The 18,427-nt window shown below is 40.3% G+C and overlaps 1 protein-coding gene across 1 annotated transcript; it reads right to left on the reverse strand.

Annotated features, from left to right (window-relative positions):
• Window positions 1-1,311: 1,311 nt before the first annotated feature.
• On the reverse strand, window positions 1,312-18,071 carry LOC100491223 (vomeronasal type-2 receptor 26). Its single transcript, XM_012956107.1, has 7 exons — window positions 17,836-18,071; window positions 14,829-15,120; window positions 13,824-14,651; window positions 13,358-13,567; window positions 9,674-9,682; window positions 9,066-9,186; window positions 1,312-2,219 (listed from the first exon to the last, which is right to left on the reverse strand). The coding sequence occupies exons 1-7, from the start codon at window positions 18,069-18,071 to the stop codon at window positions 1,312-1,314; spliced, it is 2,604 nt and encodes an 867-aa protein (XP_012811561.1).
• Between the last annotated feature and the right edge of the window lie 356 nt (window positions 18,072-18,427).

Genomic DNA, 18,427 nt, shown 5'->3' on the forward strand with positions numbered 1-18,427 from the left:
AGGTAGGACAGGCCAATTGTTTGTGCCCCTTCACGGGCTGATAAGGTGCCGAATCGATAGTGGCAGCTACAGTCGGCCCGTGTATGGCCACCTTAACCCTAGTTAGGCAGGTTGTAAGATGGATCAATAGCTGAAGCCACGTAATGTAAGCATGGCGAATTTATGAAAAAAATTAAAAATTAATAACAATACTGAAATTAAGTCAAAAGGGGCAAGACCAAAGAAATAACCAGTGAGAAGATAAGGCTTAGGTCTGGGGCAGGCAGCGTACAATCGGAGTTGAGGAGATGCTGAGGCCAGAGGCAGGCAGTGTTCAGTTGTAGATAATGTCCAGGACAAGGCTGAGTCTTTATCCAGAGGTCAGTAGTAGTAACACAGGAACAGGATGAAGGATTTGGGGTGCAGGTATCAGGCAGGAACAAGGCTGGAGTCAGAACAATTGGGGCAAGATCACCTACAAACTTAATAATCCGGAAAAAGGAGGTAGGTGGCTTATATAGGTCCATAATGACCAGATTATAGACACCTGGCCTTAATGAGAGTGGGGTGGAGAGAGGGAAAATAGCAGAGGTAGCAGGTGTCTATACGGACATTTGGGATCACTAAACCCCCAGTGGCTCAGTGGGGTACTACACTTGCTGAATACCATGCAGGCCAGGGTTTGAATCCCTAAGAGTCCTGCCATATCATGTCTAGGAGAATTCTCTCTATGGTGAACTGGAATAAGTATGTGCTCTTTATTTTTAACTCCACGTCTAGGCATTCATTCTCAAGGAGTCAGGTCAGGCTGGGGCCATATGCACAGCACATTTTATTATTTTACTATTTATCTATTTATTCACCTTCTTGTTTTGTCACTGCATTTTTTTACATGTGACCCTTTTGTATGGGTTTGAGGGTGCAGTTGCCCATAAGGGTATGCCCCACAGACCAAGGTGAGGACCGTGTGGCCATGAGGTTCCGGTCTCTCCCCAACACAAAAGTCAAGACTTTGGCCTTTCAGAAACCTCAGGGGAAGCTTCGGCCAACCACTGGGGAAAAGAACTCTCCCTAGCTGTGAGGTGAAGGAGAGTTTAGAAGACCCTTGCTCTTTGAAACTTTTTGGTCCAGGGGATAAAGGGGATAAAGGAGGCCTCCCTAGCCTCGGCGAAGACCGAGCCTTTTGGCCTGTGGGAATTGAGTGTGGTGGCCTTGAAAGACACAAATTTCAGACAGTCATGTATCACAAGTGGCATCAATAAATTCCTTTGATAAGGGTATATTTTATTGTCTAATAATAACATTTATGTAATACAACATATAACATTAACATTATTTGTATTTGTTTCCAAGCAAATTAGATTTCATATTAATTTCTGGCCTGAGTAGTATTGTGTAACATTTGGGCAGAAATATACAGAATAAAAGCCCAGCGCTTGAGGTGAGTATGGCAAATATCTCCACACACACAGTGTTTTTGCCTTTGGTGCTCAGATAGGCCGGGATCATTGTGATCCAAACACTGCAGAAGAGCAGCATGCTGAAAGTGATGTACTTGGCCTCATTAAAACTGTCCGGTAAGCTCCGAGCTAAAAATGCTAAAACAAAACTAACAGCTGCCAGAAGCCCCATATACCCAATAACTGAGTAAAAGCCAATAGCTGAGCCCTCATTGCACTGAATGATGATGGTTCCAGGGGAAGTGTGAATGTCCAGTTCCTGAAAGGGAGGCGAAATGGCCAACCAAGTCATGCAGATGATTATTTGAATGGATGAGCAGAACAAGACTACAGAATTGGACAGTTTGACTCCCAGCCATTTTCTCCATGAGCTCCCTGGCTTGGTGGCTTTGAAAGCAACACAAACCATGATAGTCTTGGCCAGGAGAGAAGAGACAGCTATGGAGAAGGTGATTCCAAAAGTGATGATGCGCAGCATGCAGGTTATATCCACAGGGCGACCGAGGAACAGAAACACACTGAGGAAGCTCAGCTTGATGGAGACAAGGAGGAGGAAGCTCAGGCTCCGGTTGTTGGCTCTCACTATGGGGGTGTCCCGGTATATGATAAAACAAGTCGTTATGAGCACAGTACAAAGGTACAGAACAACAGACAGAGATAGTAAACATATAGAAATCACATCATCATTGTAGGATAGAAACTCCTCTGTTCTAGCAACACACTGATTCCTCTTCTCATTGGGCCACTCCATGTCTGGGCATCTGGTGCAGTTTTCTCTTTCTACAAAGATGTCAGAATAACATTTCAGATAAGGAACTCATGTCATATCTATAAAACTGTTGAATCACAAAGCAATAGGTTTGTGACTAGTGTGGTCAGTAACCAGGGGCACCGCTATTATCAGGGAAGAACCTTGCCTCAGGGGCAGCACCCCTCGTTACATGGGGCAGTACAAAGCCACTTCAGGTAGCCAAAAATCAGATTTTTTAAGTCCGGCTTTTAGCTTTTCTAGTGCAGAGAGCACAATTGTACTTGCCCCATTCCAAAGCTCAGAAATATAAGCATGGCACCCAAAGGGCAACCTCAGGGCATCCAGGGGCCCAGGAGCAGGAACATAATTCTGTTGCTAATAAACCAAGTGTTTGCTTGGCTGTTTACGTTCTCTGCACTGCTGGCTCTGACTCCAGCTCATTTAACCCTTTCACTGCCAGCCGTTTTGGTTAAAGCGGAACTTGTATTGCCAGACAGTATTTGAACATTTTGCACTGTTTCACTTTAGGGGCCTTTCCTCGGGGGGACTTTTAGTTTACCCAGGAAAACAATATATTGTTTTTTTCAGGACAAACTAAGCTTTCAAAATATGGTAGAATTTTGGTGTAATTCCAATTCTGTAACAATATATAGGCTTCCAAATGTCTAAAAATTAAAAAAAAATCATATTTTTCATAATATAAACACACATACCAGAAACAAAAATTATTTTATGCACAAAAATACAACTGATTTGGAAAGTCCCATGTCTCCTGAATGTGCCAATACCAAATATATATAGTTTTATGGAGAATTCTCACTTGTATAGGTCAAAAACTCCCAGCAGTACACTACCAAATTTCCAAAGCACTGCTTCACAAAGCTGCATACTTTAGATTTCAAGGCCAAAACTTCCACTAACAGAAGGTTTATACCAGAAAATTACACATTTCTGGAAAGAACAGATTCTGGGGAATCCAGAGTAGGCACAATTGTCTGTCTACTCCAAACTACCAAGTCGCAATGCTTTCCTAAAGTTATAGGTTTTTATCAAAATTTGTGAAGTTTTAAAAAAATTGCTTCAAAGCTTCGAGTCTATAGTATCTTATCTCCTACAGGTCATAAAGTAACCAAATAAAACACCCTAAATATGAATGCCAGGGGTCCACTGAACAGTTTGATGCCCAATATGTATAGGTTTACCTAAGTATGTGGCATGTAGGGGCCCCAATGTGAACATACCCCCATATGATCTATCATTTCTGTCATTTTAGCTCCTGCAAAATCAACACATTTACATCATTATATGTGGGATAAAGCTAGTAAAAAGTACACTCACCCCAGAAAGTCATATATTTTTGCAAAGTACACATTCCCCCGAATCTAAAATGGGTACCCCTGTCTTTCTACTCCAAAGTACCAAGCCGCAAAGCATTTAGAAATTTAGCAATTTTGATGAAATTTCCAAAAATCCCTTCAAAGCTTCCAGTTTCCAGCACCTTATCTCCCACATAGCATTAGGTACCAAGATAAAACACCCTAAATCTGAACGCCAGGGGTCCACTGAACAGTTTGATGACCAATATGTATAGGTTTACCTAAGTATGTGGCAAGTAGGGGCCCCAATGGGAACATACCCCCATATGATCTATCATTTCTGTCATTTCAGCTCCTGCAAAATCAACACATTTACATCATTATATGTGGGATAAAGCTAGTAAAAAGTACACTCACCCCAGAAAGTCATATATTTTTGGAAAGTACACATTCCCCCGAATCTAAAATGGGTACCCATGTCTTTCTACTCCAAAGTACCAAGCCGCAAAGCATTTAGAAAGTTAGCAATTTTGATGATATTTCCAAAAATCCCTTCATAGCTTCAAGTTTCCAGCACCTTATCTCCCACATAACATTAGGTACCAAGGTAAAACACCCTAAATATGAACTCCAGGGGTCCACTGAACAGTTTGATGCCCAATATGTATAGGTTTACCTAAGTATGTGGCATGTAGGGGCCCCAATGTGAACATACCCCCCTATGATCTATCATTTCTGTCATTTCAGCTCCTGCAAAATCAACACATTTACATCATTATATGTGGGATAAAGCTAGTAAAAAGTACACTCACCCCAGAAAGTCATATATTTTTGGAAAGTACACATTCCCCCGAATCTAAAATGGGTACCCGTGTCTTTCTACTCCAAAGTACCAAGCCACAAAGCATTTAGAAAGTTAGCAATTTTGATGAAATTTCCAAAAATCCCTTCATAGCTTCCAGTTTCCAGAACCTTATCTCCCACATAGCATTAGGTACCAAGATAAAACAACCTAAATATGAACGCCAGGGGTCCACTGAACAGTTTGATGCCCAATATGTATAGGTTTACCTAAGTATGTGGCATGTAGGGGCCCCAATGTGAACATACCCCCATATGATCTATCATTTCTGTCATTTTAGCTCCTGCAAAATCAACACATTTACATCATTATATGTGGGATAAAGCTAGTAAAAAGTATGCTCACCCCAGAAAGTCATATATTTTTGGAAAGTACACATTCCCCCGAACCTAAAATGGGTACCCATGTCTTTCTACTCCAAAGTACCAAGCCGCAAAGCATTTAGAAAGTTAGCAATTTTGATGAAATTTCCAAAAATCCCTTCAAAGCTTCCAGTTTCCAGCACCTTATCTCCCACATAGCATTAGGTACCAAGATAAAACACCCTAAATATGAACGCCAGGGGTCCACTGAACAGTTTGATGCCCAATATGTATAGGTTTACCTAAGTATGTGGCATGTAGGGGCCCCAATGGGAACATACCCCCATATGATCTATCATTTCTGTCATTTCAGCTCCTGCAAAATCAACACATTTACATCATTATATGTGGGATAAAGCTAGTAAAAAGTACACTCACCCCAGAAAGTCATATATTTTTGGAAAGTACACATTCCCCCGAATCTAAAATGGGTACCCGTGTCTTTCTACTCCAAAGTACCAAGCCGCAAAGCATTTAGAAAATTAGAAATTTTGATGAAATTTCCAAAAATCCCTTCATAGCTTCCAGTTTCCAGCACCTTATCTCCCACATAACATTAGGTACCAAGATAAAACACCCTAAATATGAACTCCAGGGGTCCACTGAACAGTTTGATGCCCAATATGTATAGGTTTACCTAAGTATGTGGCATGTAGGGGCCCCAATGTGAACATGCCCCCCTATGATCTATCATTTCTGTCATTTCAGCTCCTGCAAAATCAACACATTTACATCATTATATGTGGGATAAAGCTAGTAAAAAGTACACTCACCCCAGAAAGTCATATATTTTTGGAAAGTACACATTCCCCCGAATCTAAAATGGGTACCCGTGTCTTTCTACTCCAAAGTACCAAGCCGCAAAGCATTTAGAAAGTTAGCAATTTTGATGAAATTTCCAAAAATCCGCTCAAAGCTTCCACTTTGCAGCATCTTATCTCCCACATAGCATTAGGTACCAAGATAAAACACCCTAAATCTGAACGCCAGGGGTCCACTGAACAGTTTGATGACCAATATGTATAGGTTTACCTAAATATGTGGCATGTAGGGGCCCCAGTGGGAACATACCCCCATATGATGCTTCATTTCAGAAAATAAACACATTTACATCCTTTATGTGGGATAATGCTACAAAAAACTACGCTCACCCCAGAAAGCCATATATTTTTGGAAAGTACACATTCCCTCGAATCTATAATGGGTACCCATGTCTTTCTACTCCAAAGTACCAAGCCGCAAAGGTTTCCTAAGTTTGCCGATTTTTATGATATTTCAGAAAATTGCCTAAAAATGTTGCAGTTTGCTGCATTTATCTCACACAATATCTTGCGTACAATGGCAAATCACCCCCAATAGGAACACCAGAGGTCTACTGAACAGTTTGATGCCCAATATGCATAGAAATACCAAAGTCTGTGGTGTGTACTGACCCCATAATGAAAATAGCGTATATGGATTTCTAGCCTGCCAACTCAGCTTTTGCATACAGAGCCCCCTGTCAGCGTATTATGTGCTGTAACACCCCCAAACTATACAGAAAAACCCAGAAAACCATATATTTTTGGAAAGTACACATTCTGACAAATCCAACATGGGTAAAGAGTCCTTTCTACACCAAAGTACCAAGCCGCAAAGCTTTCCTAAATTTAGTGGTTTTTATGACATTTCAGAAAATCGCCTAAAAATGTTGCGATTTGCCACATTTATCTCACACAATTTCTTGCGTACAAAGGAAAACCACCCCAAATAGAAACACCAGAGGCCTACTGAACAGTTTGATGCCCAATATGCATAGATATACCAAAGTCTGTGGTGTGTACTGACCCCAAAATGAAAATAGCGTATATGGATTTCTAGCCTGCCAACTCAGCTTTTGCACACAGAGCCCCCTGTCAGTGTATTATGTGCTGTAGCACCCACAAACTATACAGAAAAACCCAGAAAACCATATATTTTTGGAAAGTACACATTCTGACAAATCCAACATGGGTAAAGAGTCCTTTCTACACCAAAGTACCAAGCCGCAAAGCTTTCCTAAAGTTAGTGGTTTTTATGACATTTCAGAAAATCGCCTAAAAATGTTGTGATTTGCCACATTTATCTCACACAATTTCTTGCGTACAAAGGCAAATCACCCCAAATAGAAACACCAGAGGCCTACTGAACAGTTTGATGCCCAATATGCATAGATATACCAAAGTCTGTGGTGTGTACTGACCCCAAAATGAAAATAGCGCATATGGATTTCTAGCCTGCCAACTCAGCTTTTGCACACAGAGCCCCCTGTCAGCGTATTATGTGCTGTAACACCCCCAAACTATACAGAAAAACCCAGAAAACCATATATTTTTGGAAAGTACACATTCTGACAAATCCAACATGGGTAAAGAGTCCTTTCTACACCAAAGTACCAAGCCGCAAAGCTTTCCTAAAGTTAGTGGTTTTTATGACATTTCAGAAAATCGCCTAAAAATGTTGTGATTTGCCACATTTATCTCACACAATTTCTTGCGTACAAAGGCAAATCACCCCAAATAGAAACACCAGAGGCCTACTGAAAAGTTTGATGCCCAGTACGCATAGATATACCAAAGTCTGTGGTGTGTACTGACCCCAAAATGAAAATAGCGCATATGGATTTCTAGTGTGCCAACTCAGCTTTTGCACACAGAGCCCCCTGTCAGCGTATTATGTGCTGTAACACCCCCAAACTATACAGAAAAACCCAGAAAACCATATATTTTTGGAAAGTACACATTCTGACAAATCCAACATGGGTAAAGAGTCCTTTCTACACCAAAGTACCAAGCCGCAAAGCTTTCCTAAAGTTAGTGGTTTTTATGACATTTCAGAAAATCGCCTAAAAATTTTGTGATTTGCCACATTTATCTCACACAATTTCTTGCGTACAAAGGCAAACCACCCCAAATAGGAACACCAGAGGCCTACTGAACAGTTTGATGCCCAATATGCATAGATATACCAAAGTCTGTGGTGTGTACTGACCCTATACAGAAAAACCCAGAAAACCATATATTTTTGGAAAGTACACATTCTGAGGAATTCAAAATAGATAAAGTTATTTTTCTACACCAAAGTTACACATGGCAAAGCTACGCTAAAAACAGATCAGGAATACTAATACAGTGATAAAAATGCAATAAAACCACAAAAATTGTGCAAATTAGTGAAACAACAAAATAAGTCACACAACAGCGTAATTAGTGGTCAGAATATCTTATCCAATAGTCACGCTATCATAATAAACAGTTTTTAAGGAAAAGAAACTAAAAACAAAGTGGTAAAAAAAATAAAAAAATTAAAAAAAAAAGTGTTTGTGTAGACATGTGTGTGCATGTGTAAAAGTTGTGTGACACTGTGTAAGTGTGTATATGGGTGTATATGAGTGCATATAGGTGTATATAGGTGTATATAAGTGTGCAAAAAAACCCCCAAAATACTGTAAAATTGTGTGCTGTATGTGTATGTACATGTATGTAAGTGTATGTAAGTGTGTGTAAGTGTGTATAAATGCAAAAAAAATCACCCTTACCTGTCTTCAAATTTGCCTGGTCCTGCAGTTCTGCCCTCCATCTCGCGTGAACTCGCGTGGGCGGAGGCTAGGGAGGAAGCAGGAAGCCGGCAGTAAGCAGCAGACGCGATGCGATGCATCTGCTGCTTGGGGGGGAGGCCCTGCAATGATCGCGTTGCAGGGCCGGCCTGACAGCCCCCCTGGCTCGTTGCCCAGGGGGCTGTCATGCTTAAAAGCTCTCTGCGGAAGCGACACATGCCGCTTCTGCAGAGAGTATGTTTATCTGCCAAACGACGTACGGCGCACGTCGTTGGCAGATAAAGCCTTTTAATGCCACGACGTACGCCGTACGTCGTTGGCATTTAAAGGGTTAAAGACCTGAAGAGAATTAATTAATTCCTGTTGCATTTTATTAAGAGATTACTTCTTTTTCATTATGCAAAAAAGTTTTTTGTTGGGGACCCCATCAATTTACTGCCTTTAAATAAAAAGAGTTCATTGATATCTATTGATTAAACACTTTCAATATGAAAATCTTCCCTTAGTAACAAAGTGTTTCCCAAGTTAAACAAGAGTTCGGGCAGCTGAGGCCCCTGCTTGGGTCATTATTGTAAATATAATATGTATGTGTAAAGACTATTCCCACCCAGATATTGATTAGTCTTTATCATATTAATATAATTAACACTTTGTTATGAGGTAATGGCAACCCTGGGAAAATGGATTTGTCCCAAAAGCTTGCATAATCAGTGGCTAGGAGTTTATAGAACTATCAAACCCATTTATAGAACCAATCAAACCGGTTACATTGGAGATCTCTCCCTCGGAACACTGGGCACAACCATAACAGCAGGAATGGGTCCCGGGCTTGGATGCCTTCCTGAAACCAGTTGGGCAGTTGTCTGAGCACTGAGCTCTTGGCTTCTAGGAGACAAATACACAGAAAGGCTACTGTGATATGAATGGATCTCAAACTGACAGAATTTAACCCTTTCTGTGACTTAAATCATAGAATCATTGGAATACTGAAGCATCATCGTACATTTAACATTTTGGGGTTACAGATCACAAGTTGATGTCCAAACTTAAGCCCGATCCCATACCATGTAAAGACTTGAAGTTTGAAGTTTTTTCCCAACTATCTATGGATGTTATCACTCTTGGGTCACTCTTCTTGCTGTAACCCTTTCTTGGCACACAACTGGATTACACTCACTCTTTTCTGGGCTGTTACCTGTAAATTTGTAACCTAGTAGCCTGGTCCCCCTTGCATGAACAGTACTGGGAACTGGGGAGTACAGCGCAGTGTCCGCAGGGATTCCACTAGGAAATAAATCACACACTTTTGCAGCAAAGATTAACTTTATATAAAAAATAGGAAAATGCAACGGGCATTGGATACAAAAACAATCCTGCACTGGGGACACTTAGGGGACCTGTCTGTCTCTCTAGCAGATAATACACTCTGACTGTCTAACTAGTGCAGTCCCTTTGAAAGCACAGTCCCTCAACTCTGGGTGGGATTAATAATGCACAGTTCAGTTAAATGCAGAATGTCTCTTCCCAAGAGCTCTTATACCCCAGGTAGTGCTACCTGCCCTAAAGTACCACCACTTGGATTTAGTAGCCGCTTCCATGTAGCAGGTACATGAACAAAACCTGTCCTCACACAGGGGCCTTACACTTGTAGCCTTGCCAGTATCCTCCCTTTGGTGGGTCACTCACTGGGGGCTATCAGAGGCAGACACACTGGAGTTCACAGGCGGCTCTGTGCACAGTGGCATTGGGCACCTCCTGGATCTCTAGCAGCCTGGCAGGGAACAGGATGGACTCTCTTTGCACAGATGGGGCTCTAGGCCTTTCCTCCTGGCTGCACTCCACACAGGATAAAGATCCTGGTTCTGGCTGGATCTGGAGCTGGTGTTCTCTTATAACCTGCTGGCCCCATCCTTGGTTTTGGCTCCAAAGCCAGCCACTCCCTGGATTCTCCTTTTCTCCCAGAAGTGCACTGGGGCTGTTCTTATTAGTATGTATTGTGCCTGCTGCCATCTCAGTCCAATATTAATTTTCTTTGTTATCAAAACCCCAATCTCAAATAAAACCAGATTGTAAGTGATAGGGATAATGTAACCCTGTAACTGCCAGCTGATTTGACAAAGTGGAACATCTACTGCCAGACTGTTTTTGAACATTTTGCACTCTTTCACTTTGGGGGCCTTTCCACGAGGGCACTTTTAGTTTACCTGGGAAAATAATATATTATTTTTTCGGCACAACCTAAGCTTTCAAAATATGGAAGAATTTTTGTGTCATTTCATTTCTGTAACAAGATATAGGCTTCTAAATGTCTAAAAAAAATGAAGAAAAATAATATTTTTCATAATATAGACACATATATCAGGAACATGGATTATTTTATGCTGGAAAATACAACTGATTTGGAAAGTCCCATGTCTCTTGAATGCACCAATACCAAATATATATAGTTTTATGGAGATTTCTCACTTGTATAGGTCAAAAGCTCCCAGCAGTACCTACTAAATTTCCAAAGCACTGCTCCAGAAAGCTGCATACTTTAGATTTCAAGGCCAAATGCTCCACTTAAAGCAGGTTTACGCTATAAAGCTATACACTTTTAGATGATAATGGACCCAGAATAAGTACAACTGTGTCTCTACTCCAAATAACCATGTTGCAAAGCTTTTCTAAATTTGGCGATTTTGAGACGATTTCCAAAAATCACCTCAAAGCTTTCATTTTCCAGCATCTTTTCTCCCACATACTATTAGGTACCAAGATAAAACATCCTAATTATGTACCCCAGGGGTCCACTGAACAGTTTGATGCTCAATATGTATAGGTTTACCTAAGTATGTTGCATGTAGGGGCCCCAAGGAGAAGATACACCATACGATCTATCATTTCTGTCATTTAAGCTATTGCAAATTCAACACATTTACTGCATTTTATGGGGGGGGATAAAGCTAGAAAAAAATACATTCACCCAGGAAAACCATATATTTTTGCAAAATACACATTCCCCCGAATCTAAAATGGGTACCCATGTCTTTCTACTACAAAGTATGAAGCCCTAAAGCTTTTCTAAAATTGGCGATTTTATGATCATTAGGTAACTATATAAAACACCCCAAATATGAACACCAGAGGTCTACCAAACAGTTTGATGTCCAATATACATAGGTTTATCAAAGTACATGGCTCTTACAGACCCCAAAATATACCTTGTGCATGCAATTTAATGGCTTAAATTTACCTAATTGAAAAACACACAGGCAGTTTTGTGTGGGGTAAAAGAGACAAAAATTTAGGGTGATCCCTTAAAACCATATATTTTTGGAAAGCAGGCATTCAGACAAATCCAACATGGGTAAACGTCTTTCTATATCAATCTGCAAAGCTTTCCTAAATGTAGCGTTTTATTTCTGAAAATCACCTAGAAACTTGGCAATTTGCAGCATTTATGTCACAAATGTTTTTAAATACAATGGCAAATCACCCTAAATGTAAATGCCAGAGGTCTACTGAACAGTTTGATTCCAAGTATGCATAGATGTACCAACGTATGGGGTATGTACTGACCCCAAATGAAAGTAATGCAGGTGAATTTTCTAGCCTGCCAACTCATTTTTGCACACAGAGCCCCCTGTCAGTGTGTTATGTGCCGTAACCCCCCCTAACTATACAGAGACCCCCAGAAAACCATATATTTTTGGAAAGTACACATTCTGACAAATCAAATATAGGTAAGGACATCTTTCTTTTGGTAGTTTCTACACCAAACTACCAAATGGCAAAGCTACGCTAAAAGGAATGCAACAAAAAACAATGCAAGTGTAAAACTGCAATTAAACCACAAAAATGAAATACAAATAGGCAAATCAATGAAATAACAAAATTAATTATTTAACAGCATGGTTATTGGTCAGAATACCTGATCCAATGGTCACACTGGGAAATAAATAGTTTTTATTATGTTCCGTGTCTGCTGTTAAGAAGTTGGTCCTGCGACAATCGCATTGCAGGACCAACTTGCCAGCCCACTTGGCTCGATTTCCTCATTTCACTATTGGCGAATTGTTTTGCGAAACTTCAGAAAATGTTTGCAGAGAAAAAAGTTGCACGACACCCGCGTTTCGTGGATTTTTCGCCGGAAATGTACAGATTCGCTCATCACTAGTTTTAAGGGTTTTTTTTTTTCAGTTTGTAAGTGTACAAAATTGCTTCCAAAAATTGTGGATTTCATGTTCTTCATTGTTTGTGACTAGACACTTGTGGTTTTAGTGTTGATAAATGGGTCTATAAATATTTTTTCTTGTTTTTTTTCCCCTTATCTCTTTGTTTTTGAGCTCTACAGCAGCAAACTTCTGGAATTTTGGAGGCTGAAGAGAACCTGACATGTTTGTTAGAGTGGGGATAGCCCAATGGGGCAGATTTCATGAAACTCTGACTTTTTCATTTCTCACTTTTTTGTTTTAAAATGGGAATAAACTTATTTCCACTAATGCTGGGTACCGCAGGGGTCAGTCCTTGGGCCTTTGCTGTTTAACTTGTTTATTAATGACCTGGAGGTGGGCATAGGCAGTACTGTTTCTATTTTTGCTGATGACACAAAATTGTGCAAAACTATAAGTTCCATGCAGGATGTGCCGCTTTGCAGAGAGATTTGACTGGGAAACTGGGCAGCAAACTGGGAAATGAGGTTCAATGTGATGGAAACTGTCAAGGTTGCGGTTGTTTTCTCTTGTGCTTGTGAGGGATATGATGACTCTTTACATTACAGGACATTATAGGCAGATTGCTGGGGATGGAGATCTTTTTTCAATAGAAAAGATCAATGCAGCAGAGGCCCCTCTTTAGAGTTAAGGGACTGAATGTTCATTTGAAGTAGCGTAGGTGGTGGACTTTGGTCTTTTCCTAACCCAATTTAACTATGATGTTTGTTACATAAACAAAAGTAGCAGTTAGCAGTAAAGGCCTTTTAAAAAAACATATTCAATCGATACTGCTGCCCCGTCCTCACATGTTATAGTGATATTATTGCTTATGAGAAAAGGGAAAGAAAGTCTCTCACCTGGCCTGTTTTCCATGTTATATCTGCTGGAATAAGTTTCTGTTCTGATGGAGCCAGTGGGTTAAATTCAAAGTATTGCACTTTCACATTTTCTTCAGCTTCAATCATGTAGTTATACATCCAATATTGGCTTTTAAACTCTCCAGCTTCATCAAAAGTGTAAGGAGCCCCCTGGACTTTATATCGAAGGACCTTCAAGTAGTGATGTAACTAGAAAGGACACAGATTTAGATCAACAAATCACTAAAGATTTGTTTGTACATCAGTGGGAGCCTCATATTATATCAATAATACAATAAAATACTGGCATAAGATATTAATGCATTACTTTTATATAAAAAGGGAAAACAAGGAAATTGGAAAATTGGATTAAGCACTTTCATCTAATAATAATGATGTCATTTCTATCTGCAAAGTTTTATGATAAACAGAATATGTTTAGGAATTTGAGTTTTATGTTTTTTACCTGATACCTGTAATTATACAGTCGTTTTTTCTGTTTGGGGCTGAGCTTACTGAGGGTCATGTGCATCTTATACATTGCTTGAGAGAGGAGAGTGACTGCAAGGTGCACCCAGGGGGAGTGTAAAGCATTGTCAATATTCCAGATATCCTGAATACGTTCCTCTCCGGTGCAGTTATGCAGACTATAAGGGTACAAATATTCATAAATCTTGTTCTTATATTCATTAGTTGAGGAACATAAGTGATGCTGTATCCAAAGGTCTTCAAGCAACTTGTCTTTGGGGTATTTGGAAGGATGGATGCTCGCTAGGAAAGCCTTTATTTCTGGGCTATTTAGTTCATACAGTGAACGCTGCATAAACCCCAAACTCCCATTAAACACTTCTATGGCATAATATATCATGTGATTGGCTGCCCAGTTAGTAGTGAGGACTAATGTCTTCTCTCTGAGAACATCTTTTAATAGGCGGAATTCTTCAGCTATTGTTATAGACACCGTTCCACAAAGTACAATTACACTGGTGGTGGATTTCTGAAACTGCTCCTTATGTTTATTAATAATGTGCTCACGTGATTGAATATTGTAGATATTTATCTTTATTGAGAACTCGATACATATTCCATTGTTAGAGAAATATTTGGTTAGAAGCTGGAATTCTCTGTCTCCGGCATCATCATCTAATCTAATAACCCCAACCCAGGTCCAGCCGAAATGCTTCAGTAGCTCCGTAAGGAGGTAACAATGATGGTGATCACTCTGTACTGTCCTAAAGAAGTACGGGAAGGCGGCTCTGTCCCTCAGTAACGGGTCTGTGGCTCCGTAACTGATCTGAGAAAATGAAATGGAGGTTAAACATTATTACTTTGCTTTTGTATATTGGAATATAGACAGTTACATACAATAGACTTTGCCTTTAGTTCAACATGCAGAAGACTCAAGCGTTGGCGCTTGCAATATGTCTTATAATTGTCTGAAAATGGTTTTAGGAATCATTATGTTACTCACCTGGGAATATCCATAGAGAGTCAGTATCTGGGCTATGGGTACAGTTGTCTCTGAGGTGAGATCCCCAATAAACCCAGCAATGTTTCTCTTTCCCACACAGGAGTAATTGGGAACCGTCTCCCTGGTACCAGATAATATCTGTAATACGCTCCTCACTGCCTTAGGGGGGTCCCCACAGGAATCATATATATGGTACCCCAGGGTCAGGTTGGGGAAGAAGGCTGTATTATTGTTTCTTTGTTCAATAAAATAATGAAAATCTAAGAACTGTCGGTAATACTCAGCCGTGGCACTGGGGAAAGTAATGAGGAAAATCCAGTTGTAAGTATTTGTTATATGTCATAACAGCATAGGGATTCTAGAAAAAGCTATTTCTATCTCTTAACTAAAGAAACGGAAAAGGAAACCAGACGGGAAGAACAAAGAATAAGTGGAAGGGAATATAGAAATATATAATATACAGTATTTCTAACTGAAATATGATAAGGAGACAGTACATTCACACTGACTATGAGTTGTATTATACTTGTAAACCTGGTTCATTTAGCATTTAGTCTTTCCTGTGCATCCCCTTAAGCCGGCCATACATGTTCAGATTTTAGTCTTTCGACGAACGTTCAGATATCAATCATATGTTTAAATGCAACAAGATAAAACTAACATCCAGTTGGCATGGATACTATCCCTGGACCCACCAGAATGGTAATGTCATGTATCCTATCAGCAGCAAGGACCCCTATAGTCTCCACCCGGAACACTCTCATAACTGACACTCTAATCAGCCGCTTTAACAACCAAGCTTCCAATGAATGCAAAATTCATCAGGTTTCGAAAGGACTGGAACTCTTGGCCAGTATTTGTTCATAATATGTATCTCAGCAATAATTAGCAATGAACAAATTTTCAACTCACCACTAACATCAACCACTTGTAGCACCTCTAAATGCCTCAAGACCTTGATTGATAATATGCACGTTACCACTCTTCTCTTAACTTTCTTTCTTTTCTCTATATTACACTGACTGTTCCTCATTGAAGACTATGGAACAATAGTTGCTAGAGCCACTGTTATTTTCTGTGTTGTTAGATACAAATAGAAACCATTGAATGTAAAACTAACATTCAGACTGAAATTGTAGGATAAAGCACCAAAATAAGAAATGGGAGGATGTTCTGAACATTAAATAGTCGGCAGACACCAATCATACGTCAGATACACAATACATGTGCAGATATTATTGTTATCCCACCAAAATTTCCTAACCCTTCCCATTGACTAAACAACCGATCAACATGGTCCGAAAATTTTGGGACAATAATTCTGAGCCCACACATGGTCCGAAAATTGTACAAAACTAGGTTTAGTATGATTTTATTGGTGCATGTATAGCCAGCTTTAGAGCTCATTCAGGCAGCACTTCTTGTCTCGGCCTCATTGCACTCTACACCTCATGCCAACAAAAAATAAATATGGGGTGCAAACTGCAGCATTACTGGGGGAGCCAAGCATACTCTGGTGCTACCTAACTTGTACATCATTCCATTGGGTCAAAGCTCTCCATTCTTCTGCTCCTCACTACATCTTTTCTCTTGTGTCTCTTCTCCTCCGCTTCTCGCAGAGCAATTGTTTGGTTGCGCCCCCCACTGCTACTGCCGTTTCCCAACTTAACCCTTTCTGCCCTGCTGCCCTTTACATTAGGAATGCCCTCCCTGATTTCCTCCGAAGAGAATCCTCCCTCAATCTAAAACCAAACTTAAAGACTCCCTATTGGAGCACTCACCCAGCACCTGATCTGGGAACTGGCACTTATACTGTAATGTCACCCACTGTGACCTACAGCACTTATATTTGCCTATTTGTGTCTGTAAGTTACCCTCCCATATAGATTGTAAGCTCTACGGGGCAGGGACCTCCATCCTCTTGTGTCTGACTCTTAACTTGTTGCAACTGTATCTTTTATTTATTTGTATTTATTGTAATACTTTGTATTTATCTATTATCTTAATAACCCCGTTTGTATTAATGCATTCTACTGTACAGCACTGCGTACATAAGTAGGGCTTTATAAATAAAGATATACATACATACATTGGGTAAGGGGGTGCGAGGGGATCCCTACCTTCCTTGCACTGCCTACCCAACATGAATACAGTACTGCCAAAAGGAGGCAGTTTTGTAATAATGGGGTAACTTCAGGTCATTGCCCTCCTTGGAGCACAGAGATCTGTGGCAATTCAATATTTAAGAAAAGCAAAATAAGGGAATGCAACACCCATTTGTGCACTTTGCACACTGCCTTCCTAATAGTAAATGACCCCTGTTATATAGGATATGAGGGGGGATAGATAAGGTCCCCTGTGGTCTGAATCAGATGCAAAGATTAAGAAGTCTCTACGTAACCACCATAAGAAATGGGACTCATGGAAGAACTTTACTGAGGCTGATACCCAGGAATTATAGCTAATAATTTATATTATTTGCTCTTCATAATATTTTTCTTTCTCCTCTCTCTCTCCCCTATTCTCTTCCTTTCTCCTTCTTCCTACTTCACTTCCTTCTCTCTCTATGCTCTCTCTTCCTGTGATTGTATGTCTTAACACATACAGACACATTCAATATTTGAGATACATCTAGATATAATGCAAAGCTTGACTACTAAACTTGTATATGCAAAAAAACTGTCAATTAAAAAAAAATAACTAACTGGAAAAACACACATATTATCATTATATCGTGACACTCACACAGCACCATCTGGCATGATAAAGAAATGGGTTCAAGCTCCTGGCTTGCAGTTTTCGGTGTTAAGTTCCAGGGTTTATTTTAGACTATTTCAGTCTGAAAATACTAACTAATACACTCATTAGGGTCCACAAAGATGGCTGTAACAGAAAGACTATGAAAAAGCCTAATTGCACTGTGCAGGACTTGGTACATTTGGGTCAACAAATAGTCTGTATTAGCTCTTCTTCTGGCTACAGAAAAATTATTGAGGATGGGACTTACTCCACACACAGGATCCTGGTAAAATTATCCTCTGGGTGTTTAAACTCTGTCGCATAGGAGTTCACAGTTAACACCCCACCAATCATGATGTCTCCTTCCTGAATATATTCATATTCCTCATATAAATTCATCATCTCCAAATGACATGCAGAATGCTTGCTCTGAACTTCAGACTTGCAGGCTCCCATGCACATGAGCATTATACAGTTCAGTAATTTGAATTTATATGGAACCATGTCTCCTGGCATTGTACCCAGTATCAAAGTGTCCCCCAATAAGTGCAGAAACCTGGCAGCCAGCAGTCAGTAGCACAGAGAGACACAGGGGCCCCAGGGTTGGGCTGTGTGTGTAGAACAGAGTAAGGGGCCCGGCTCATCCAACCCTCATTTTATAGAGAGCAGAGAGAGGATTTGCCCCAGTAACAGTCAGTGGCACAGAGAGACACAGGGGCCCCAGGGTTGGGCTGTGTGTGTAGAACAGAGTAAGGGGCCCGGCTCATCCAACCCTCATTTTATAGAGAGAGGATTTGCCCCAGTAACAGTCAGTAGCACAGAGAGACACAGGGGCCCCAGGGTTGGGCTGTGTGTGTAGA

The sequence above is a fragment of the Xenopus tropicalis genome, chromosome 1 (genome assembly GCF_000004195.4).
Source record: "Xenopus tropicalis strain Nigerian chromosome 1, UCB_Xtro_10.0, whole genome shotgun sequence".
Classification (NCBI taxonomy): domain Eukaryota; kingdom Metazoa; phylum Chordata; class Amphibia; order Anura; family Pipidae; genus Xenopus; species Xenopus tropicalis.

What these genes read in the sequence shown, in the direction of transcription:
- LOC100491223 (XM_012956107.1), bottom strand. Translation starts at nt 18,071, where the DNA reads ATGGTTCCATATAAATTCAAATTACTGAACTGTATAATGCTCATGTGC. An exon ending in CTCTCTATGGATATTCCCAG is followed by an intron (nt 14,652 to 14,828) that starts GTGAGTAACATA and finishes TCATTTTCTCAG; the next exon opens with ATCAGTTACGGAGCCACAGA. An exon ending in AGAGATCTCCAATGTAACCG is followed by an intron (nt 2,220 to 9,065) that starts GTTTGATTGGTT and finishes ACATCTTTGTAG; the next exon opens with AAAGAGAAAACTGCACCAGA.